The 26,789-nt window shown below is 40.3% G+C and overlaps 1 protein-coding gene across 2 annotated transcripts in view; it reads right to left on the reverse strand.

The window, feature by feature from the left end:
* The window catches only part of EXOC2 (exocyst complex component 2), a 199,342-nt gene that overhangs the window by 78,262 nt on the left and 94,291 nt on the right, over positions 1-26,789 (reverse strand). For both annotated transcript variants that reach the window (XM_030928550.1, XM_030928549.1), the window contains 5 exons: positions 25,736-25,881; positions 25,517-25,598; positions 24,636-24,738; positions 19,129-19,247; positions 3,538-3,663 (listed from right to left, as the gene is read on the reverse strand). In XM_030928550.1, the coding sequence (XP_030784410.1) occupies positions 3,538-3,663; positions 19,129-19,247; positions 24,636-24,738; positions 25,517-25,598; positions 25,736-25,881 (576 nt within the window). The remainder of the gene's footprint in view (positions 1-3,537; positions 3,664-19,128; positions 19,248-24,635; positions 24,739-25,516; positions 25,599-25,735; positions 25,882-26,789) is intronic.

The following is a 26,789-nucleotide window of genomic DNA, read 5'->3' on the forward strand; positions in this document are numbered from 1 at the left end:
CTAGAAACATTGAAACCTCTTTGGCTATACATCATTTAACACAGCTATTGTTGTCACTGGGAAATAAGGGCTTAGACTTCCTGTGGGAAGAATAGGTTCATGGGAATAAAGCAAGTGTAGAAATTCAGGACCCACTACCCATCTCCTCTGCCTCCCCTCTTTCTTTTTACCCCCAGGGCCATGCCTTCGCCCTGCTCCCTCCCACCTGCCTCCTGCCCCGCACTCCACTCGGCGGCCACGGCAGGGGCACTGCAGGGTCCACCCTGTCCAGTCCACAGCACAGCAATGCCGTGGATCAGGCTCTAACTCCTACTCAGCAGCTTCAGGGGCAGGTGGACTCCCACGAGAACTTCCATTCCCTCAGCCAGGCTAACTGCTAGCTTCCTTTCCAAATACCCTCAAGCAAAAGGATTTGCTGTTGTTAGTCCAGTGAAGGAGGGGCAAATGTTATAAACTGTCTTAAGAAAATTTATGTCTATTTATTACTTAATATACTTATAAATTATTAATATATTTACTTATTTATGTAATTATTTTATTAACGATTTAATAATTTAGTTATTTGATCAGGTAATAATGGTTAGAAAATAACACTTGAAAGGTACACAGTGAAAAGTCTACCTCCTGCCCCACCACTCCCACATGCCTAGTTCCCAGCTGGAAGAAACCACTATCACTAGTTACTTATGACTCTTTCTGAAATACTTTTTATATACACAAGCAAGTATAGATGTGTTTTTCCCCCTCCCAACTGTTCTTCACACGTTTTTGGTTTTTACACAAATGAAAGCATGCCAAACACACTCTTTTGAAGCTTGGCTTTTTCCATTTAGCGAGATGGATCCTGGAGTTCTTCTGTGTTCAAACGTAAGGCAAAGGCTTCCTCGTTTTCTCCCCACAGCTCACTGCCTTTCACGTTTTGGATGTATCGTAATTTAACAAGTTCCCTTCCAATGGACAAGACTGTCTTTGGTCTTTTGCAATTAAAATTAATGTTTCAACCAATAACTGTATACCTCCATCATTTAGCACATGCTCAAGTGTAAGCGTAGAAAACTTCCAGAACAAGAATTGCCGAGACAAAGAGCACCTGGAGTTGTAATTTTGATAGACATTACTGAATTGCCCCCTAAAGGAGTTACTGACACTTCCACCAGTGTGACGTGTGCAAGTAGTGGCCTCATCAATGAACAAACATAGAAAACCCAAAACAAAATGATAAGCACTCAGAGTGTTTGCCAACCTCATATCTCATTGCAGTGTTACACTCCCTTTCTTCTTACTATTGTGAGGCGGAGTGTCTGTCCACACGCGTAAGGACCGATGACGCTTCCTCTGTGCAGGCTCTAGAGCCTCTTCATTTACTAGCCCTTTGTCTATGCTAGGGGTTGCAGGAAAAAGTTTACATTCATTTTCACAGGTGTGAAAGGAACGGTTCTTCACTTAAGGGCACACTGTAAACTTTTATTTGTTTATTCAGACAATATTTACTGAGGATGAACCGTGTGCTTATCATGTGGCTCCACTCAAGATCAAAACTCACTCTGAACCAGGCAGGCAGCTCAGGATCCAACAGAACAGTCAATTAACCTCTGAACGCTGAACCAGGCAGGCTCTGCCTTCCCAGCTCAGGATCCAACAGAACAGCCAATTAACCAATTGAATACAGCATGATGGCAATCTGAGGTGAACGAGTTTCATCTGGAGACAGCAGTTTCGGTCTCTTCTCCCCACAGTGCTTGGTAACGCCTGTTTTCCAGATGGCAGGCGGCAAGATTCAGGGCGAGGCCATGGCTGTGTCAAGGGTCCAATGACAAGGTGAAAAAAGGACACGAAAATCTAAAAATGGAAGCACTGAAAGATTTGCCTTTGACTGATCTGGATGTTTGTCTCCACCAAATCTCATGTTGAAATGTGATCCCCAATGTTGGAGGAGGGTCGTGGGGGCGGGTCCCTCAGCAATAGCTTGCTATCCTCGCAATAATGAGTGAGTTCTCGCTCTGTTCGTTCACACAAGATCTAGTTGTTTCACCCATTTCCCGTTTCCCCTGAGAACACTCTTGTCTCTAATCCTGATGGAATGCCATATACATTTCTATTACATCAGGATTAGAGACGAGTTCTGTTGAGAAATAATTCCAAGAACAGTTTTTATATTTTGTTTTCACATTGAAAATCAGTGAGATTTGCTTCAGCCTCACAGAGCGTGTTTCTGTGAAATTAAGTGGGCATCAGCAGTGCGCTGCACCTTTTTCCCTCAACGGGAAACGGGTTAAAAGGGCCTGGAGTCTCCATCCTCTCCCTCGCTCCCTCTCCTGCTGTGTGACACGCTGGCTCCCCTTTCGCCTTCTGCCATGACTGGAAGCTTCCTGAGGCCTCCCACAGCAGATGCCGGTGCAATGCTTCCTATACAGACTGCAGAACTGTGAGCCGATAACCCTCTTTTCTTTACAAATTACCCAGCCTCAGTGTTCCTTTATAGCAACACAAACAGACTAACACAGCTTAATATTAGAGCAAATGGATTCTTATATGGTATCTTTCCCAAGAATAATGTTTCAAAAGATCTCAGCTCCTCTGTGCAATTACCTTGAACATTATATAATGTTAGCCGCTGTCCCACAGAACGTAGGAGCAAACAGTTCTGAGCTAACATTGTTTATTCTAACGTTTGGTGAGCTGGGAGAGGAATGAGAATCAGACAAGAAGAAGGAATACCAACAGTTAGTTATGGAAGCCTTTCATTTAGTACAAATAAATCATCCAACTTTAAGGTGCTCTTATGATGAACATTCATTTATATTAATAAAACCTTAGAAAAATTCCCTACTGCAATGCTTGTAAGAATAAGATAAGACATTTTAAACAACTTTAGAGGTATCTGAATTTAATATAATGTAAGATATTTCTATTAGTGTATTTAGGTTTCTCGTATCTGTGACTGAGATCACAAACGGCTCCTGACTAGTGGCTCTAATTGGGTGCATGAATGCCTGAAAGTCAATCATGTTGTATCTCAAATAGGGAAACGGTAAATATCAACTCCAGAAGGTTCAGAAATGCAACATACTTAAAATTCTAGATGCTTCATCTTAGGAAAAATTATTAACAATTATTTTATGGTTAATTAACAACCAATCCCTCTTTCCAAACCAAAGTTTAAATTTCATCAAAAATGGTATGCTGATACTACTTTTGTTGCAAATTCCATCTTAATGCAGTTCTCACAGAATTTTTTTCTGTGGCATTTTAAAAAAATTCAACCACAGAAAGAGTAAAACTAGACTCGAACTAAATATGTTTAATAAACACTGACCTGCACCCAATGACTTAAAAATCAAGTAGCATTTCTTTAAATGTAGTATATATTTTAATTATTAAATTACTGGTAGTTACTATAACAAGCAAAAGAGATGATGGCTGATAATACTTAGCACTGGTAACAACACAAACCGGGGAAGTCTCCAAGAGATGAATGTTTGAAATTACACGGTTACAAATTTAAAGGACCCAGTGGCAGTCGAGGGAGATACTCACTGTCGTCTCGACCAGACTGAAAGCTGCTGCGCCTCTTCAGGGACGCTGTCTGACTGAGATGGCCCAACACTGAGGGACGTGTGTCATTATCGAGATCCAACATGGGGCTGTGCAGGCCTGGGTTAGCTGGGGAAGAAAGCAGAGTTTTTTGTAGGCTCTATGTACTCTTGCTTAGTTGATTTAATGGACTGCTTCTCTGAGGCTATTTCTTGCTCAACTGCTCCACTCTTAAATAAAGCAGTTATTAAATAAAATTAAAAACTATTTTCTCTAAATAGATTTTAAAAGTAATTCTCAGTTCGGCAAAACTGGGTGGTGGTGGGAGGATAAAAGCTATAAACACAAAATGTAGCAGGAAAAATCATATTTTGCAAAACAACTTTTGGCACTAGGAAAGAAAGTAATGGAGTTCGGACTCTTCTGTTTCTTTAAATGTAGCTGACCGACACATCTTTGTAGCATAATCTCCTTTGACCTCTCCCTTAATGCCACACTTTACATTTAAATCCCCAAATCCCACCATTCGTTTCTTGGACACATGTGATTTCACTCCCTATTGCTGTTCTTGATGCCAGTCATCTAGTGTGGATCCTTTTCACCTCACACTTCATATTCCAGAAGCCAGAACATTCTACTGCTATCAAGAAATTGTCTTTATTGTCTCACACTCAAATACTGCTTTTTTGATTCTCTTCTCAGAGGTCTTCCGGAAAACAGGCAGGATCAAGTCTACCCCAATGTTTTCCAATCCAAATTAGGCGGAGAATTAGGAAACAATTTTTCCAAAATGGATCGCAAAAGCCATTAGGAATAGAATTCCATGTCGCCAAACCAGTTAGTAAGGACATTGGCTTGAAGTGGTAAAATTTACCTTGTTAGTCTAAAACACCACTCTAAGCTCTTTAGCTGAGTATTCAAAGAGCTTTAAAACAAACTGAACTCAATGTGCATTTACAGAGTATTTACAGTAGTGTGCACAGGACACTTAAATATTCTCCCCACAACAATGCACCTTACGTTTTCCTGCCTTACTTGCTATCCTTCCTATTGGAAAGGCCTCACCCATTTTTCCTCTTCATCCATTTAAACCCACATCCTGAAAGACACCACGTGAAATACAGCTATTACACAAGGTCAAGGTCACCTCTTACTCATCTACCTGAAGTGCTACCTATACTTTCTGCCCTTTGACAGCAGCGAGAATGCATATAATTTAATTGACTTCACATTCTACCGTCTGTAGTTCATTAACAGCTACGTATTGCCTGTCTCCACCAAAGACTGCTGTTTCCTCAGGGATAAGAAGTAAACGTGTCTCCACGTTCCCCACAGTCACGGGACCTTCCACAAATAACGCCCGCCACAGGTAGTAAGTGACTGACACTAAAAACATATTTTTTATTTTATAACTGAATAGAATATTAGAAGCCTATGGATTTGTTTTCAGGTGCTAATATAAAACATATTTACAAATTAAAGTAGTATTTTTGTGCCTCTGATAATGCAAACTATTCAATAACATTTAACAGGTATTCACTGAGCACCCTCCCACATGCGAGGAACTGCAGGCCCAGGGATAAAGTGATGAATAATATCTAAGGCCCTGCTCTCAAGATGCTTACATTCTGGTGGTAGAGGCAGAAAATAAACCAACAGATAATAAACAACAAAACTATAGCAAAAAACCGCTAAGCAGAGGAGGTAAATAGTGACTGTGCGGTGAGAAAAGGCCTGATCTCAGTGAGGCCGCTGGACGTGGCACACTATCGCCTCTCTCTCCAGATTCTCACAGATTCTCGCTGGTAGGTCTTCAAAATAAATTAAATCATTTGAACAAATTTTTTAGTGCAACAGAAACTTTTTTGAAGACTTTATTATGTTTTGGCCACTGTGCTAAATAAATGCTGTGCATACATTTGTATTTTGGAAAATATTACAGCTAAGATAAGAAGACTTATATAACCCATTATGTTACCAAAAAAAATGTGATACAGAGTAAAAAAATACAGTGAAGAAAGTATTATTTTTCTAATTGACTTTTTTCATACAAAAATACATTTGTGTGTGAATGTTTTAGTGATTTATGACATTTTCCTTTGAAGTTTATACAGGTATCACTTCTATCAGTTGTGGGATTCAGGAAATTAATATAAAAATACGAATTTTCTAACACACTTTAAAGAGAAAAATAAAGGGGCCCAAACTTAGCATCACATTAAAAATACATGTAAAACTTATAATTTATATTAAAATGCACATTTCTAAAGTATAAAAAACGCTTTAAAATGTTACATTTCACTTACTCTTGAAGGTTTCAGGACTATGAATTTGTGATTAAGAAGGAAAACACTTCCTAGTTTCCTTAAAGTACACATATACCATTTCTGCAAAAAATACAATTATTTCAGAAAAAGTTTTCTCCTCATAACTGGTATTTGTATAACTTTAAATTGTTTAATATTAAACCATTTGTATAGTTTAAATACATCTTGAGTTTTGCAATGGTTAAAAGATTGATATATTTTTTCCTTTAATAACAGAAACCGTATTACTATGCTTTTGTTCTATTAGAAACCACATCATCAGTTTTCTGTATCAGGAAAAGAAAGGTAACCATGAAGGAATTTTCCAGTTGGTGCCCTGGCATTACCGTAAGTACAACACAGCAGCACGGAGCTGGAATAGCACATGCCCCTCAGGACTAACCAGCATCTGGAATACATTTGGAAGATGTATTTTTGCTGAGTGTCCAGAAGGTAGCGCTTCACAGCTGCACACAAATGCGTAATATGCCCTGTCAACTAAACAGTGGGTACCAGCTTAGAAATGTATTTCTCTCCCTAACACTGGCATTTTTCTGACTGTCAAAAAATGATCTCAGAAAGAGTTATTTTATAGAGAATTAAAAAGCTTATGTTTTGAAAAGTAATACAAACGTTTTAAGTATCAGCTGTCATAAATTATGACGAAGTGTCCAAAAAAAAGCTCAATAATTCTGACACTCCTCTTAAATTACATGACTTAGTATTTCTAACTCACAAAATTATTACAAATATGAACTGGTTTCATGGTAAGCATTTCTATTAAAAACAGAAAAAAACATACTTTCTATAAAATATAAAATCATCAAAAGGCTTTAAATATTTCATGTATCAGTCTATTTTGTCTTGTTTCACCTTACAATATGATAGCAATATCTCATTTAAAAAAAACTATACACACTACCTAAAGCATATGGTGGTCAGGTGCAGTTTTTTTTTTTGTTTTTTTGTTTTTGTTTTTTTTTTTTTTTGAGATGAAGTGTCACTCTGTTGCTCAAGCTGGAGTGCAGTGGCATGATCTTGGCTCACTGCAACCTCCAACTCCCGGGTACAAGTGATTCTCCTGCCTCAGCCTCCCCAGTAGCTGAGACTACAGGCATGTGCCACCACGCCCAGCTCATTTTTGTATTTTTAGTAGAGACAGGGTTTCACTATGTTGGCCAGGCTGGTCTTGAACTCCTGACCTTGTGATCTGCCCGCGTCAGCCTCCCCAAGTGCTGGGTTTACAGGTGTGAGCCACCATGCCCGGCCCCGGGTGCAGTTTTTAACATCCCATAACAACATAAAATTGTGTTTGACTCTGCCCTTTTCAAAGTAATGCTGCATTGATAGGAGTTTTGAGAGGTGACTTGTTTTCTTGGCAGTAAATTTTCTCTAGAAATTAACTGTTCCTAGAATTTCTTTTCTGGATGAAAATTTTTAAAAAGCCTTTTTTCAAGTAGGAAATTATTACCTTTGGCCCTGCTGAAAAGGTGATAACTATTTTTCATTTGGGCCAATACTACCACATTGTTCCCCAAGTTTGAAATTGAGGCAGGGACTAATTGTATTGAGAATTTCCAGGGTCATGCAGTTGGTATCAGGTTCTGTAGCAGCCCACGGAGCCGCTGACCTATCCTGTAAAATATACCTGTAAAGATTAGGGCTTCATACTATGCAATTTTAAAAGTCTTCTTAGCTATAAAATTCTGACTCTATGACTCAAAGTTTAAATCCGAAACCTGAAATCACCACCGAAAACAACACAGAAAAGACATTGATTCTGATCACTATTCGTACAATTTAGGACCCTGATCAGTGGTGGTGTCATTTTAAATGTATAAAAAGTTTGCCTCTACACATGGAGCAAGTGTGAAAATTATGTCTTAAAATGGAAATTACATCCCAAAAATACTAAAAGCAATAAAAAAAAGTAACAGTGTGGCTGGGTGCGGTGACTCACACCGATAGTCCCAGCACTTCAGGAGGCCAAGGCGGGCGGATCATTTGAGGTCAGGAGTTTGAGACCAGTCTGACCAACAGGGTGAAACTCCGTCTCTACTAAAAATACAAAAAGACTGGCCGGCGTGGTGGCACGTGTCTGTAGTCCCAGCTACTCGGGAGGCTGAGGCACGAGCATTGCTTGAACCTGGGAGACAGAGACTGCAGTGTGCCAAGATCACCTCACTGCACTCCAGCCTGTGAGACTCTGTCTCAAAAAAAAAAAAAAAAAAAAAAAAAAAAAAAAAAAAAAAAGGCACAGTGAAAACTGTAACAGAATTTTATAATATTTGTTACGGATTTCAGTCTGGCTATTTTAAAGATAGTAAGCACAGTAATAAACACACTCAAATGAGTAAGTACTTGTAAGATCAAAAACATGTGGTTGTAATCTCTCAACGAGGAGTAACTCCAGCTTATTCTGAATACAAAATTGCAAACAGGCACATCACCCTGTAGCATGGGAAACCGTCACTGTAGTATTTCTAATTACAGAATTGTATGTGATGTTTGCAGGAAAAATTATACAAAACAAAATTCTGGAAATAAATATTCTTAGGATCTAGCTATATCTTTTAACTTCCCCACACTAGTATTTGAGTTATATTTTGTCAATATATCAAAGGAAAGATACACATGTTATGACAAATGCCTGGAATTAGTATCTTGGAAGGAAAAAAAATCCTTAACATTAAAAAAAGACACAACGAAGTTTTTAACTACTGGAAGTCAAAAGTTAGTATTTTATTTTTCCAGTTAAATAATGCTTCTATAACGTATGCTTGCAACATCCTCAAAATTCTTTTTCTAATTTTAAGTATGCAGATACATTTAACAAATTATAAACAAACATAAAATTAGAAAAAAATACCTCTGGAAATTTTAATGAGAGAAAAATAGTTGGAAAATTTGTTTTCAGAAGTTGCAGAAGTAATTTTCTTCAGAACACTAATGAAACAATCCTAGTCACTTCACTAGAAGTATAGAAATAATCAAAAATTTAAAATTTATTATTTTTCTAAAATTATTATTTTTCACAATTTGCCGTGAACAAGTTGAAACATCTGCTATTTTTTCCAACAACTGTGAAATTTCTACCATAGTAAGACTTCAGCTTTATCTTAAACTATAGATCTGAAAAAATCTTCAGGAAAGCTCAGAAACTTAAAAGGTTTATATTAACACTCGAAAAATCCTACAACACTGCAAAAAACTGATAATGACGCTAAGAAGACTCGATAGAAAATGCTTATTATACCTAGAGTTCTGTAGGACTTTCAGGAAACCTTATCAGTCAAATCCTTTCCACTCAAAGCTGTGCAAGTCCTTCTGATTTTAAATAGTATTTTTAAAACACACTCTACACCACACACAGGGCAGAAGAGACCCTTCTTAAGGGAAGCCTGCTGAGGCGGAGCCAGGTGAATAAGATCACTGTATTTTCTCATCCTTCATGCCTACTACAGCAAGTTTTCTCACAGTCTACAACAGTGTGGGGAACACTGATTTGCAGCCTCAGACTCTCAGAAGGGTGGCCAACTTCCTCACGGTCCTTAAACACCTTTGAACACATTTTCCTGCGCACAGCGGGCCCTTGTCCTGCGCAGCGGCCCGACCACCCACTGTTGCTTGTTGACCAAACACGGGCCGGGAGCCTCCACAGACACAGGCAGGATGGGATTCCTTTCAAGCACACCACACACAGGAATTTCAATGCCAAAGCTGGGGGTGGGGGGTGGGGTGGGCGTATCAAGGCAGATTACAAATTCCTCACGAATTAGACCTGTGTCAGCAGATAAAAATGCTTTTTGATCTTCTGATTATACATGTATACATATACATATATATGTATATATATAACATTTTTAAAGTTCTGACAGAGGCATTTCCTTAATTTAAAGAGAATCATTTAATCCAAATTAAACAAAGGGAGGCATAGTGAAGAAGCCCCTGTTAACTCACTCACTCAGGACTGTCCTTCACAGGCTCCAGGCAGCTTTCAGATGTGCATTTCCATATCATTCAAAGCAAGGGTTCAAAAAAGGAAATGTAAATTAAAAGCAAAACTACAGGTATAAACTTTGAAGAAGCATTTATTGGCTACCATTGGCTAGTTATGCAAGAATCATATATTTGTAATAAGTAAGCTGGATAACTGAATAATCAGAACGAAATGTATGCTTTTCTTAAAGTCCTATGTCTTTTAGTAGGTTTCATATAGATTTACATGCAGAAAAATGCTTAGAACATATAAATAAAGGAATTACAAAACTGACAGAACACAGAACAAAAATACTTATAATAATCAGTATTTTTAAATTACCAAGTAAAGTTAGTATTCGATGTGTGTTTGACATTCATCATCAAACATTTGTTTCTGTGAAGGACGGGGACAAGTTTAGACATGAAATGACTTCCGGCTGCCAGAAGTCTTCTTCCAGATGCACAGTAAGCCAGGGCAGGAGAAAAGAACCAGCTGCTACAATCACAAATTGAAAAGGTCCTTTTCACATGGCCTTTTTGGCCTGTCTGATCTAAAAAAGATAGATTATTCATTGTAAGGTGAATAGAATCTATTATAAAACAGGAGAAACAAAAAAAAGAGACCTTAATCCAACTTTTTCCTGTGATATTCAACAGCTGTTACTTTACTACATGGGGATCTACAAATGAGTGCTATGCTATTCCAAAAGAAATCAAATTCTCAAGTCCCAGGTTACTGACTTCAAAAAAAACCTGCTTAATTATTACAAGTATTATTAGTCTTAATTTTAATTTGGTAGATAAATTGCTTTCAAATTAGAGTTTAAATCAAACCATTATGTAAAATGATTATGTAAAAACTTGCTGATCTGCACTCTGGTCATTACAACTGTTTACACAAACTTATGCTATTCACAAATAACAGTAACAGTTTCTAATGATATGTGTCTATTCACAAATAACAGCAACAGTTTCTAATGATATGCGTTTCAAGTCTAAGTTGTGGCATATTAAATAGCACCTGGGTTTTTTTCTGTCTCTGAAACAGTGACAAAAGAAAAAGGAAAATCAGAGCACTGGCTTGCTGGAGGGAAGATCATTTTGATTGCAATCATAAACTGGTACTCTTCTTCCACTTCCCTCTCCTGAATCTACTTTCTCTCTGTGTGCATATACACTGTAGACAGAGTATAGCTTATACATCTTAAAGCAGGTAAATAAAACCCCACTAAGCATTTCATCTTCTAAAGACAATTTTGAAAAACTCTGTCATCACAGCATGCAAATGAACAAGTGCACAGCAGAAGTCTCCCCGGAGGTCAGCCCACTGGCAGCTGCACACAGCTCACAAAGACACCACCCAAGCGCTGGGCTGCAGGGAGGGAAGATGGACATAAACCAGCATCTCGTATCTGTACTTGCTGCAGTTGTGCCTTTCCTTTTTTTAAACCAACTTCTCTCATCCTGGGTTCATGCTGTGATAAATATTCAGGAAGAAACAATTTTTTAAATCTCTAGAAAACTGACTCCATAAAAAAGAAGCTTCCTAACGTACAACCTCATTATAACTTTAAAATTAAAATTATAATTTTGTTAAAAGATTTAGCATATATACAACAATACACTTATACTGACTTTTTAACTATGAAAATATTTGTATGGTTCCATAGAAAATTCAATGAATCTGCTAACGGTTTCCTAACGGAGGTTCTAATGTAATGTCGCATACAGGAATATGCGAAAAGTTTAATTATACTATGTAAATTCAAAATCATAAACTGTAATAATATGATTTATGCACGTATGTTATGAGCTTGTGTAGAAAATACGGACTTTGTGTACCTTAAGGTTCTTGGAGTAACAGAAATGTTTTTACTTCTTTCAGCAAGTAATTAATACTTCAGTGAGTGTCAGAAGTTATGAAGAGGGTAGATACTTAGCACAGCCTGTTCTTCAGGTTTCTTTCTGTAATATCACAGCCCCAGCACTGTGATGACTCAAACCGCTCGAGATGGGACACATCATGTCTACGTTTTCAGAGAGAACCTGAGCCAGGTACACATGTCTTCTCCTCTGCTCTGTAGCTGTTCCGGAGGACTTACTGCTGACCTAACACTGTGGCTCCTGTTCTAAATGTTGCCTACTGAACCCTAATTCTAGTTATGGCCTTTTGAGAAGCTCTAATGAAGCACCTCTCTGAAAGAAGGGAATGCTTACCCTGTGCAGCCTGATGCCTTTTCCCTTAAGTTATCAGATGTAGCCAGCATATATTTTAACTCACATTCAGAACAAAGGAAAAAACACCTTTGAAGACCACCTTTAAAAATCCTGTTTGTGAATGTCAGTAGGGGGTTAACCAAAGGCTTTTCCTGGCAGGAAACCTCTGAAGACTCAGTCTAATTTTGGACCTATTTCACAGGAATTTTAAAAGGCGGGTGACACTCTTATAAGGTAGTAAAAGTTTAACATGTACAACAATTCAGAACACAAGGCTGCTTTGAACATAGGGGAAGAGAAGCAACATGGTTAACCTGATGTTCAGCCCGGAAAAACACAATAAACTCTTCCATCAGCATTTCAAAGGTTTCAAGATGGGTTTTTAACATATTAACCTTAGTTTGCTCTTGTTTTTCCCATCTTTTTTCACCCTTAGAAAAACCTAAAAGATCATATTTGGGCTACAGAATTGCCCAGATACGATGGGCAGAGGCATGTGGAGTGTCTGGAGGTCAAGGCCCCGGGGTGTGTAAGGTGCAAGGGTAAGCTCCCATCCTGTCCTCGTGCTGTGCTCCGAAGGGCACCGTCTGCTAGCACCAGTGTATATTATTACTACAAAAACGAGTCCAGAGAGCGGTCTAAGGCGGGACTCAGGAATATCAACCGTACGGCAAACTCTGCTGCCAAATGCTTCATCTACAAAAGGATCTTTCTTGGAAAAAGGTGGCTTTGTAGGTAGGACTGCTGTCTCTGAAAACCCATCACCATCTTTGCTCATAAAATTTTCTCTGAATACCACAGGGCTACATACAATTAACATTTTTTTTCCCAAACCACCAAAGTGAAAAGCAAAAGTCTTTGCTTTAAAAAAGCAGACTTGAAAAAATATTTATATATTAGATTTCTTAGATTCACGCACAAAGACCACATTTACTTTAAAAAGACATCAAGAATTATTTTTCTGTTTGAAATATTTATAGTCTACCCATTTAAAACTGCATTTCATTTCACAAAGCTATTCTTGTTCTTATCCATTGTTCTGCTAGTGGATTTACTTAAACAAGTTTACAGTGTTAGTAGTCTAAGTAGTGATATTATAATAAAGGAACTACTTAAAACTTGCTGTCTTTATATTGGAATGTAGTCAGCTTTCATTTTAAAAGCTGGCTCCTGAGAAAACCCGCATAAGAACAATGTAGGTTTACAACAAAGTACCAGATAAAATGTAGGCAGTCCTTTTACGGCAAATCATTTCTAAGCCATTTCTTACTTCAGTAATTGCCTTTTCAAATGCTCCAGCCTTCAGTGGACAGCTATAATCAATTCAAGGAAACAGCAGGTGCCACGCAAACAAGTAAGTACTCTGTTACCAAGCACTGGGCATCAGAAAAGAACCAGACACACTCCAATCAAGAGAGAAGTGGCATCCGCTGCAGGCTGCTGGCTCTGCAACTTTACATCCAACTTATTTGCCATGAGTTCCTCTGGCTCTGGTGGGCGCACGGTGGGCCTTCCCAGGGACAGCCTTGCATTTCCCAGGATCCCTCCTGGGGTACTGGATGCTCTCTCACTCATCTCCATTTTCTTAACTTGCTCATTCTCAGAGCATTTATTTACACTGCATATATAATTTTAGGAGTGAGTGATGAGGTATGCATAAAATTTCCTTAATAGAATTCACTTATGTATAGCAAAATAGCATAAAAGTAATAAAGACCAGAAGCACTTCATCTAGCTTGGCTAGTTTCAGGCGCAGCTCTTCATGAATCCCCAAGTACCAGCCAGCCTTCCCTTACCAGGGGAATGCTCATCGGTTCTGACTCCAGTGAGAAATCCTGCTTGAGGCAGTATTCGCTCCAACAGCGAAACAGAGGGAGGTGTTCAGTCACCTATTTCCCTAACTCACCGGTCTGGAGGGAGTGTGATCAGGTGAGAGGGGGAGACCTGGACACTCACTAGTCCCATCCCTACTCAGGATACAGAGGACGAGGGTCTGTCCCCTGGCTTCTATGAGATACCTTTGTCACACGCGAAATAGATCTAAAGTCACCCACAAAACGACAGTTGCCCAGATTTCTTCTCCATCTAAAATGTCACAATTATGAGAGGATGCTCAAAAGAAATTCCAAATAATATTTAGTAGGCCTTCCCCCGTATTACCTTACATTTATGTTACATATAATTAGGACAATAATAAAATATCCACCAAGGGTCCCTCGTCAACAACAGTTGTAGATTACATAAAAGAAAATTTGTGTGTATTCCCAGCAAACGTATAATTAAGGCAAATATTTTATATAAACACACACACACATATACATACATAGATACAATGACATTCATTACCTGTAGATGTAAATGTAGATATGTGGGTTTTTTTTTTGTTTTTTTTTTTTTTGAGACGGAGTCTAGGTCTGTCGCCCGGGCTGGAGTGCAGTGGTGTGATCTCAGCTCACTGCAAGCTCCGCCTCCCGGGTTCACACCATTCTCCTGCCTCCGCCTCCCGAGTAGCTGGGACTACAGGGGCCGCCACCTCGCCCGGCTAATTTTTTCTATTTTTAGTAGAGACGGGGTTTCACGGTGTTAGGCAGGATGGCCTCGATCTCCTGAGCTCATGATCCACCTGCCTCAGCCTCCCAAAGTGCTGGGATTACAGGCGTGAGCCACCACTCCCGGCTGTAGATATGTGTATATTAAAGGTAACATGTGTGCAATGACATACACATATAAAAATGAGAAACAGAAAAATACCGAAGTGCAAACTGGTCAAAGCACACTCTATTTCACTAATGGCGAATTCTCCTTCCATTCGAGGAAACGTTCTGTCTGCATCTATGCCACATGTCACTTACCATTTGCCTATGCACTGAGTATCAGCTCAAAGGCAATGGTATCGATGCGCTCAGAAAGATACCGAAGAAATTAAACTTTCTGAATTTGAAATTGGAGTGTTTCATATTTAAAAAGTATTCATATTTTAAGTAACGGTCGTGGTATTTTGGTTAGTTTTTAAAAAGAATCCTTATTTCTAAGAATTATATACTGAATTAATTATGGATAAAATGATGTGATCTGTTTTAGAATAATCCAGGGTGAGGAAGGGGAGAGAAGCAGGTAAGACTGGCTACGAGTTGATAAAATAAGACTGGCTATGCTGAAGTGAGGGTGAGTACATAGGGTATTGTTACATTATCCGTTCTGCTTTTAAATATATGTGGGATTTTCCAAAATTTAATAGTGAAAATCACTTCTGACCTAAGTTCAAAAAACCACCCCAATTTTCCAGTTAAAAGGCTCTCATGTGTTAGAATTACCTACATTTAGATTAGCAGTGTTTACTGACAATGACAGAGGGAACAGTTAAGCATGTTCTGAATGTCAAAAGAAAAAATAAAATGTGAATTTAAGACATTTATATTGTACTGACATTAAAATTGTAAAGTTCAAAGAGTTGTAAGGAATTGTTTCTCCTTTTTTTTTTTTTTTGAGATGGGGTCTTGCTCTATTGCCCAGGCTGGAGTGCAGTGGTATGATCTTGGCTCACCATAACCTCTGCCTCCTGGGTTCAAGTGATTCTCCTGCCTCAGCCTCCTGAGTAGCTGGGCCTATAGGCACGTGCCACCATGCCTGGCTAATTTTTGTATTTTTAGTAGAGATGGGGTTTCACTATGTTGGCCGGGCTGGTCTCAAACTCCTGACCTTGTGATCCACCCGCCTCAGCCTCCCAAAGCGTTGGGATTACAGGCGTGAGCCACCGCACCGGCCCTCCACTTTCTAATGAAAAGATGAAGTAACGCAAGTAACCTGAGGCACTGTCCCCATTTCATGCACATTCTTTCGATTATTTCCCAAGTGATGAACAAGGTACGCAACAAGCTTGCTCAGAGTAGGTGAGTGACACAAAAGCTATGTCACCTTTTCTTTTTCCAAAATGCTGACCTCAACCAATTTAGAATGAATATATATAGCAGTACATTAAGACATCAGGGAAGGGAAGATGAAGGCGTGTTTCCCTCTATCTCTGAGAAAGATTCAGACCTTTGGTGACGGATATTTAGGTAAAGAAATGACAAGACAGATGAAATTTTCTGGAATTTTTCCAATTATGTTGTCTTCATAAATTACACACATATTCCAGAAATTCAAATATTTTCATACCAAATTATGTATTCAGATTGTTTCCTGTAAGTGTAAGTAGGAAAATCCTCAATCAGACCACATATCCTACCTGTACCCAGTGAATATGGTGACTGCATTCATCACCACCTTTGCCGGAGAGCAGTGACATTTGTTGGGCACCTACAAAGTGTCTGGAACGCTTCTCAGTGCCTATCTAGAGAAGTGACTGTCGTCGTTTAAGGTTCAACTGAGATTTCACCTCCTCTAGGAGACTTCCCTGGACTTCCCCGCAACCAGACTGCACCCTCCTGTCACACATTTTCATAAATTCTGTACTCCCCACTTCCTCACACTTTTCACTATCCCGACCGAATACATGCCCACGTGATTTTTTAGGTGGTGTGTTTCTCACTAGATCACAAGCGCCAAGAGGCCAGCTCGCACCGCACTTCCTGCCCCAGGCACGGCAGCCAGCGCCCTGGTGGATCAGCCCTGGCTGCACCTGAACCACCCGGGAGCTTGAAAATGCCTACACCTGGGCTCCAGCCACAGAGACTAGAATGTGCTTGGCACGGAGGGAAGGGGTAAGGCCAAGAATTGAGAACTGGTTGTTAAAAAGCCCCAGTGGACTCTGATGGGTCCTTAAGGTTGAGAGCTCTGCTGAACAGAGTAGACTCAAAAATTATTAGTGGAATCAACAGAGAAATAAATATGTAAGGTTCTCTAAATATTCCCAAAGACTACAGACTGTAACATTTGCTGTCATTTTCACTTGCTAAAAAATATAAAATAATAACATTAATGGGGATGTTGACATGGCTTCAGCAGAGATATTTGGGTTTTCTTAAATATCAAGCCTAGAAAAAATGGAATCAGAGCTGGAAAGTACTCAAACCCCAGCCAGCTAATTCATGACAAAACTATGCTAGAAATAAACAATGGCGACCTCTCCATTGTACTCCCTTCTCTGCCAAGACTGCTCTCCTGTTACAGCTCCTAATCCTCCTGGGGACCTGATGAGGACCACTACTCTTTTATGTTATTCAGTTAGGGGCTCAGGCCACTGACCTTGCATTTGCCAGAGTCACCACCAACAGCCTAAGAGCAATCACAAGGACGTTTCTCTTTCATCTTCTGCTTCGTCTCAGAGATTTTGCTGACCACTCCCTTCTGTTTCCCTCCTGCCATGACCACCCTTCTTTGTTTCCTTCACAGGCTTCTCCTCCTCTACTAGTCCCTTAAACATTACTTGTCAGGACTCTTTCCTGGGTTTGCTTCTTTTTTCATCTTCCTGGGTAAACGCGTGAGTTCCAAGGGACCACCTGTACGCCCCCCGTGCTCAAATTTCTCAGTCTCTAAATCCAACTACTTCCATCTCTACTTACATGTCAGATAACCCCAAGTCAAGCTGTCCAAACAAAGGGGCAGAATCACTTTTTTCCCCCATGTTCCCTAACTCAATGGCACCACCACCCTAACTAGCTGCCAGGCAGCCATCTGGAAATCACGGCTCATTCCTTCCTCCTCTTCATTCGTCCATCATCCAGCCCTATCAATTCGATTCCTGAACGGCCCTGGAGTCCATGCTCCTCCTCACATGCCCACCACCTCCACACTAGGTGGGGTGCCTGTCTCCTCACCAGCTTCGCTACTCTGGACTTGCTTCCTCTCATCCACCCACCATGGACGGCCACAGTCGTCATCTTTTCAAAAGTAAGTCTGAGCTTGTCTTCCCCCAATCCACCGGCCGCCGCTTAAAATCCATCCCCGACTCCCCAGCGCACTCCGGGTGAAGTCTGAGCCTGTCACAGCGGCCAAGCGAGTCCGTCTCCTCACTCCACCTCCACGCTCCAAGCTCCAGGCACACAGGATTCAGAGGGCTTTTCGTGCCTGTAACCTGTGCACATTCTCCCTTCCTGGAACAGTCTTCAATGCTTTCCTCCTCTATTTCAACTGGCCAATGCAGAGAGCCTTCTGATCTCAAAAGAGATGTCACTTCCTTCAGCTCTCAGAATGTCACTCCCCTGACCTCAAAACCCGGGATCAGAGGCTACTCCTAAGCACTCCAATGTCACTGGGAACTTCCCCAATCATAGGAAACAGCACATCATATTCTAACAGCTGGCTAGTTCCCTGTCTCCCCTACTACTCTGTGAGCTTGCATGAGCCAGGCCCTTGTCTGCTGTCCTGACTACTGTGACTTTAGCACCCAACAGTGTCTGCAGCACAGCAGGCATTCAATATACTCAATATTCTTCAGATGATAGCATACAAACAAAAGCCAGTAAACCTGCATGCAAACAGACCTCTGACTTCTCTCCCCCAGCTTCCCTCAGGGCCGCCACACAGGTGGTCCCTTTCTCAGGCGGAGGTGGCTAGTAAGCTACTTTTCATCCTTGCAGTTCTAACATGGAGGCTTCTCTGAGACATTCCCACAACAGCCATCTAAAGCATTCTCCTCAGTCACTCCCTTTTGGAACATCCTGATTTTCTTTTTTCTTTTCATCACCTGTCCCAGCATTTTAGTCAGTTAGTTACATGTCTAGTGGCTTTCCTTTCCTCCAGCAGTAACTCTGGGAGGCAGTGGCTCTGTCTTGCTAGCACCGGGTGCAGTGCCTGGCACACAGCAGGACTCAACATACACGTGACGAAACGACGTGCAGACTGGCAGTTACCAAAGACTGATGTCACTTCCTCACCATCACACTGCCTGCCCCAAAATGTCAACACTGCCCATCAACCACACATCACACTGCCTGCCCCAAAACGCCAACACTGCCCATCAAACACAAAAACAGACATGATACAAGAGCGGTCCCTTTTCATCAGTACAACGCTAACCAGTGGCCAAAAAACCCACAAAACAAACAAAAGACGATCGGTAGTCATTGCCTTCAACATTAAAACATTCCCAAAATGTATTTAAATGACACGAAGGAATCACATAATACACTGGAAGAGAAATCCTTGCCTTTCAGATCTTTCACATAGCCCTCTTTGCAGCTGTGCATGAGCTGAAGGATCCACTTGTGCTGGGCTCCGATGCACTGCCACGCAGGGTCACCAGGGGTGTGAAGGTCAGACAGGTACCTGAAAAAGCAAGCCCAAGGTTGAGGCCAAAGGGAAACGCTGGCATATTTTACAATCATTACTTTTTAAAGGCTAAAATGATATCAGTTAGTCTTGTCCCCTGTCAAAGATTAGTCTTTAATATTTAGTTCTCAATGAAATACATTCAAATTTCTTAGCTAAGTGAGATGGCTCCTGCTTGTAATCCCAGCACTTTGGGAGGCTGAGGTGGGTGATCACCTGAGGTCAGGAGTTTGAGACCAGCCTGGCCAATGTGCTGAAACCCCGTCACTACTAAAAATACAAAAATTAGCCAAGGGTGTTGGTGGGCGCCTGTAGTCCCAGCTACTCGGGCGGCTGAGGTGGGAGAATCGCTTGAACCCAAGAGGTGGAGGTTGCAGTGAGCGGAGATCTCATCACTGCACCGCAGCCTGGGCGACAGAGCGAGACGCCATCTCAAAACAAACAAACAAACAAGCAAACAAAAAATAAATAAACAGCAGAGCTTAACATTTTTTTTCACATAATAAATGATAAAACTACTAAGAACAGCTCTCTAAAAGACAAGGGCGATTTGCAGTGACCCAGCTACTCGATGGCATTTCTCTTTGTATTTAGCTCACAGAGTTTTCCTACTGAGTTCAGAGTCATCACATTAGACACAGGTGGAAGCCGGCAGACACTGGGCAAGTATGTCTTAAATTTCAGCTTTTTAATTCCTTTCTGATATGAAACACGGCCACGAGATGGCAGTACGGCCCTGCTTTCTAAAACTAGCCACATGAGGGCCAACCCAACCGTGAAGAGATCTGGAGACAACGCACCTCTAAAGCCCACACTCATGACTGAGAAAGTATTTCCCTAGAAAATACAGTATAGTTCGGTGCTTTTCTTAGTTCCTAAATATGCTTACAATATTTCAAGTCTTTGTATATAAAACACCCAAACCCATAGAGACCATTTACACATATTTCAACAGAAAAACTTCTGTCAAATATTATTTAAGATTTGGCCCTCAGCCCTCACAAAATATAAAATATAGCAAGCTAAATCCAATTAAATCAACTCCAAGAGCATGTCCAAATGCATTTATTGTCTTACAACTGTTGTTAAGCCATATGCCGTCCTTTGTCTCTGGTCTAGAGGTTTTTGTTCAGCGGCAAACGTCATCGATGGCTCCAGGCCGACCTGGGGCCAGACCTCAGCCCCTCGGGGTGTGCCCATGCTTCCCGCCCATTCCTCCAGCGGTGAGCATGTGTTACTCAGGTATCTCAATCAGCAGCCAATCAGAGGAGAAACAAATCCACTTGGTAATATGTTAGCAACAAATAAAATGCTGAGAACACTGATCCTCCCAGCTGACAGGGAGGGCCTGGGTGCTGTGGGGAGCTGGATATCCAGGCATCTGCAGAGGGGCCACACTCAGGCTGCCCAGAGGTGGCCAAGAAGTGCCATCTCCTCCTCCCTGTGACCACCTGCAGCTGCAAACAGGATGTGTTTCTGTGCTGAGAAAGTGGCAGGTCAATTAGAAGGAAGAGCTTTGCTCAGATTAAGAAGTCACCAGGGCTCCTCCTCATAAATAAGAATAGTATCCTGAGGAAAAAACTACAATCTAACCAGTTACATTTAGCTTGGCACAGGGGATTCATTTCAGATTCCAAAATCCAATCTGATTCTTTCTCTCACACAGGCTTTCTTCTTTTATTACCTGAACGATAAATACAACCAATAGTACATTATGTCTTTTCTTCCCGAAAGCACAGAAGTGATTCTGTGCTTTCCTGCTGCGGATAATGCATTTCAGTTCTCCCTAAATAGGCTTGTTCTGCCTCCACACACCTCTGCAATGCTTTCTCCCAACACTTTCACTCACGTAGCCCTCAGATTCGGTATTAGCAGTAAAATATAGAGATATTCTTTTAGGGACGGTGTTCCTTTTAATGTTTAAATTACTGAACAGGAATGTAGACAGTTCAGTACAAGGGTTCCTCTTCCAGGAGCACAGCAAGAGGAACCAATAAGCTTTGCTTAGTAACTTTTTACATTATATGTCTCTTTAAATGTTGACTGTGTCCTTGCAAAACTTAGTAACAAAAGACTTTTTCTACCATCTTATTAATGGGCACTAAGGTAAAGGAGTTTATAAGAGTTTTACAAAGCAAGATAAAGTTGTTCTCTTAGAAATTCTAGACTCAGTTCAAAAGTATGACAACTTGTGCGGGGCTCTTCAAATCGGTTTCTTGTTTACTTTTAGGATGCAGCTAAAAATAAGTTCCATTTCAAAGCTCTTTGTTTAGAACGATACGTTATTGCCATTTCTTTTAAAACTGCATATTAAGAACACTTTTAAAAAAGGCTTTTTAGATTAAAAAGCAATGTAAAGAATGTTAATTATGATGAACACAGGCTCAGTATTTTAAAATCTAAGAATTAAGAAAGTTTTTAGTCATATTCTGACGTGATCTTCTCACAGCCACATTGCTGTGGAAAGGGATATGCAGAGCTTTCCCTTCCCTTTCTGTCCTGCCAGCATCAAGACAGAAATAAGGAGAGGGAGAAGAACTGGGAAGGTTTAAATTAGATAAAATAGTGAACGATATTGGAAAAAATTGTGAACAATAGTAAGACAACAGACTGGTAATCTAATTTTCCCTTCTACTGTGCATAATTTGAACTACGTAAGAAAATGAATACATTTTTGTTCATGATAAAGCTCTCTCTATTCCTACTTGATGTTCCCAGATTTCAAAGTCCAACAGGTATTTGACCTGGTTCTGATCTTATTTTTCTATTTCTTAGTGACTAAAAATTTAATTTAAAAAGGTAATGATTGCTCAGTATTTTCTCAAAGCATCATAAATAAGATAATCATTAAAAAATACATAAATTATTGTTGACTTGTTTATATTTTTGCTCTTTTGCCTTTAAGATGACAGGAAAAATGGTAGTTAAAAGGCTACTTAAAAGAATCTTTTTTGGCACCACCACCTTTTAAAGGATATCCAGTAAGTTACACAGTCATAAGAACTGCACGAGTTATCCATTCAGATGGTAACTCACAACATAAAGAATTTGTACACTCAGTAAGATTTAACGCATTACTAAAGGCAAGTTTAAAATAACATGTGTAAACAGGCCAGAAATACACAAAGCACACACAGTGAAGGGGCAGAGCAGGAAACAGCAGCCTCAGGACGTCTGACGCTACCCAGCTGCGTGTCCTGGACACGACGCTCAGCCTCCCTGGAACTCTGTAGCTTTCTAGGTAGAAAATAAAGCAGTGGGATAACTAATGTGTGGTTTATTTCCAGCTTTAAATTTCAAGGATTCCACAAACCAGGAAAAACCCCATATACATTCTTTCTTATGAAGGCAGCTTAGAGAGAAGCAAGGGTGGGCTCTGAGGCCAAACAGGGGTCCCATCCCCCAGTCACTGTGTGTGCTGGGCAAGCTTCGGTGTTTTCACCTGTCCAATGGGCACCACACAAGCGTCCTTTCGTGGTGGCGATAAGGATTAGAGAGGACACGTAGCACACACCCCACACAGCGCTGAACACGCCACACACGTGCAGGGGTGGCAGCCTGCAATCACAGTGCCCTCTCTTTATCCCACCGCCAGTGCCTCTGCTGGCTTCCTCCTGGGCAATACTAGCGTGCTGCCAGCGGCGACAGCTCATACTCCCGCTGTACGTCTCGTCACTAGGACACAGGTCCAGGTGCGGATCCTTTCCCCGTTCACAACTGCACACACAGCAGCTTTCAGGCCAGACCCTCTTTCTGAGACAGTCTTTTCTTTTCAGAGACAGGATCTTGCTGTCACCCAGGCTCGAGTGCAGTGGTACAATTACATCTCACTGCAGCGTCGAACTCCTGGGCTCCTCAAGAGATCCTACTGCCTCAGCCTCCTGAGTAGCTGGGACGACAGGCACGCATCCCCACACCTGGCTCATTGTTGATTTTTTGCAGAGACCAGGTGCTGCTATGTTGCCCAGGCTAGTCTTGAACTCTTAGAGTCAAGCAATCCTTCTACTTTGGCCTCCCAAAGCGCTGGGATCACAGGTCTGGGCCACCGTGCCTATTCCTGAGACATCATTTTCAAAGATCACAGGGGACCACAGCCAAATTCATATATACACAGTCTACTATCATCTCACAGCCACTGCATATTCAGTAAACGTCACTAATTCAAGGGGAAAAACCATTACATTTGGAAAATAACTTATTCTGAGAACAAAGGCCAAACTCAAAAACTCCTAGCAGAAAATGAGGTCAATATTTTTAATCACAGATATAAAAACCTTAAAATTTATATGCTTTATCTCCAAATCCTGACATAAACTACACGTATATAAAATTTACAGACTGTATGTGCCGGGTGAGGATGTATTTCTGATGATCTCTGCAACTACCCCGAGATGCAGATTTGACTACCATGTCCGTTTCACAGACAAAGAAACTAAAAAACAGAACTCCAGTCAGTTGCCCAAAGTTAACAGCTAGTTCCCATTATGTGACACTGTTTCGCTCTAAGGCCTTCTCTTCATATCCTGTGAAATGCACCTCTCTTAATATTACTGCAAATTTTTTTTTGTGATGGAGTCTCACTCTGTTGTCCAGGCTGGCGTGCAGTGGCGGGAGATCTCGGCTCACTGCAAGCTCCGCCTCCCAGGTTCAAGAGATTCTCCTGCCTCAGCCTCCTGAGTAGCTGGGATTACAGGCACACACCACCATGCCCAGCTGGTTTTTGTATTTTTAGTAGAGATGGGGTTTCACCACGTTGGTCAGGCTGGTCTCGAACTCCTGACCTAGTGATGAGCCCGCCTCGACCTCCCAAAGTGCTGTGCTGGGATTACAGGCATGAGCCACCGTGCCTGGCCCAATATTACTACAATTTTTTAAAAAGTATGCTCACTTGGTGACTTTATTTCTCTTTCACTGACCACTAAAGGCTTGGAAATCAGAAAGCTATTCAAGGCTAAAACCTTCCAGAACTTACTCTACTGTTAAGCAGCAGCACATCTTGTGGCATAATGCACCTCCCACCCAGTGTGTGGCAGTGTTCTGCTTTCAGCCATGCAGGGAGCCCCTCTCCACAGAATACGGGCACCCACGCCATCCCACTAGGCGAGGTACCCCTTGCTCAGCAGGAGGAAGAGGTTGAGACTACTTTTCCTTTCCCGAAAATGGCAGAGTTTTCTTAAAAAGTAACTCCATAACTACTCCCAAATCTACTAGTATTCAAAAGAATTCTGATGTCCTACACCAGACACCTCTAAATTTCTGCTATTTGTCTTCCCCTTTACCATTTCATAATCTCCTAAAGTCCCTCAAGTTAGCCTTAAGGTTACATGATACCTCCAGTACCAAACAGATACACGTGATTCAACAAAATGTTTGCGGAAGCCTTACCTTATGTGACGCTTCTGGTCATGTAAGCTTGATGGTGTCTCAAGCAATTTATCCAGAAGTAATTCTCTTAAAGCTTCAATCCTTGTTTCTACTTCAGCATAATCTATTTAAAAAGAAAAGAATACACAAGATTTACAAAACGAAAATTTAAAATCCAATTTTAGAAAGCAGAACAGTAGTTGCTTGAGTGGGGTGAGGGCTGACTCACATAGAGGCACCAGGGCCCTGTCTACAGTCATCAGGACACTATCTCAGGTGTAGGTTACAAGGGTGTATGTATTTGTCAAAACTCACTGACCTCTAACATGTAAGGTCTGCACACTTCACTGCATGTATATTTTACCACAATAAAAAAATAAATTTAGTTTTCTGAGTCCTTACAGATTTCATTTTTAAATTTAATAAAGCCCCATGATATTTCTCCTGATGGATAAGGCTTTAACCAAAAAGCATTTTAAACTTTTCTATTTTTCTGTAACTCTGGCATTGGAAATAATTTCAAAAGATGTTGAGTTTCCTTTAAATGAGTTAAGAATTCATAAGTCTATTGGTCTCTCTGAAGACGGGAAGATTAAAATGTGGGTTTCCATCTCTATAAAATACTTGTCATTATTTCCAGTAAACTAAGACTCTTTAATAGCATCGCGGTTAACAAACGGCAAAGAGTATCTCAGGCTAACAACCGAGTCATGGTTGCTCATTTTCATTACATATCAAATAAGAAAAGTCATCCTGCTATTTTTGAAGTAATTGTTTTACATTTTAAAGAGAGTCTCATATAAACAAAAACTAAAACTCATATAACATCCTTTGCAGAACACATTCCACATTCTTCCCATGAAAGGAAAGTAGAAGATCTAAAAGTAATAAACGAATCTTACATTTCTTGAAAACTTGCACCTCCGTTTTCCCAAAAAGTGACTTGGCCTTTTCATAATCATTAATAACCACATCATAATCACCCTTTAAAATAAAGAAACATTTTGAAAACTGTCATTAAAGCAAAATGAAGACATTTGGTTAATATAAAAACATCTTAAAAACTCTTAAAAATGTATGGCATCTACAACCACATGTACAGAAATAAATATGCACTCTACCTTTTGAATATTCCTTTCGATATTTAGAGGAAGGTTGAAAAGAAGCTTAAACCGCTGAAGCACATTGAGTGCATTTCTAGTGGAGTCTGCCTTGTCTTTCCGACCTAACACTTCTTGAAACAACGTGTCCGCAGTATTACTTGCTCCTGTTTTAAAGGGAGGAAAGGAAACTGAGATGAAAGCTGATTTTCATCAGATAATGTGTAACTGGGCACTAGAAACAAAATGTGAAGACTGCTATTGTAGTTTTACATTAAAACTCAACAGACTGTTTTAAGGTTAGGGTCTCTTTTATGGTTTGCTAAAATAAAATTTCCATTTTGCCTAAGTCTTTTCATATGTTAAGAATGGTATCCAACATAAAAACAACCATATTTACCATGCCCAAATAAATTCTCTAATGTGAACCTACATTTATTTTCGTTACTCTTCTAAATTTTGTAGCCATTATGGGCCCTGAGGTTATTTCAGAACTTCATACAATAGGGTAAAACACATACATATGCATGTGTGTGCATACACATGTACATTAGCTAAACTCTGTGGACTCAATATCTACATGTGGGATAATAAACAAAACAAGGAAATCATTTTCAGAAAACTTGCTCAAAAGAAATATTCAAAACGAATTCTATTTCTTGGCAGAATTATCTCTACGTAGCAGGCAAAGAAAATTACATAAGTAATTTACAAATGACAAACGTGAAGGCAGCATCATGAATATTTCTTAAATCAGTAATTCTTATAAAAGCATACATGAGCTGCACATTTCCTAGGTTTTTTTTTTTCTCTTTATCTAAAAGACCTCAAACTATATGAATTGCTGTAATGAAAGAGTTGCTTTATGTAAAGCAAAATTTGCTGTGTACAAAAATAGTTTAAATTTTGAAACTTGTGAACTAGTTTTAATTAACCACAACCAAAGGAGAGAGAAAAGATAAACTGCTTTTGGTTGTTTGATCGCTGCTTGTAAAAAGTTTCTGCATTATCTGGTCTGGTGACTATACTTTAAGCAAAGATGAAAAACTTGCCTCAGTCTCACTGGGTGGCTCGC

This window comes from Rhinopithecus roxellana, chromosome 4 (genome assembly GCF_007565055.1).
Source record: "Rhinopithecus roxellana isolate Shanxi Qingling chromosome 4, ASM756505v1, whole genome shotgun sequence".
Taxonomy (NCBI): Eukaryota; Metazoa; Chordata; class Mammalia; order Primates; family Cercopithecidae; genus Rhinopithecus; species Rhinopithecus roxellana.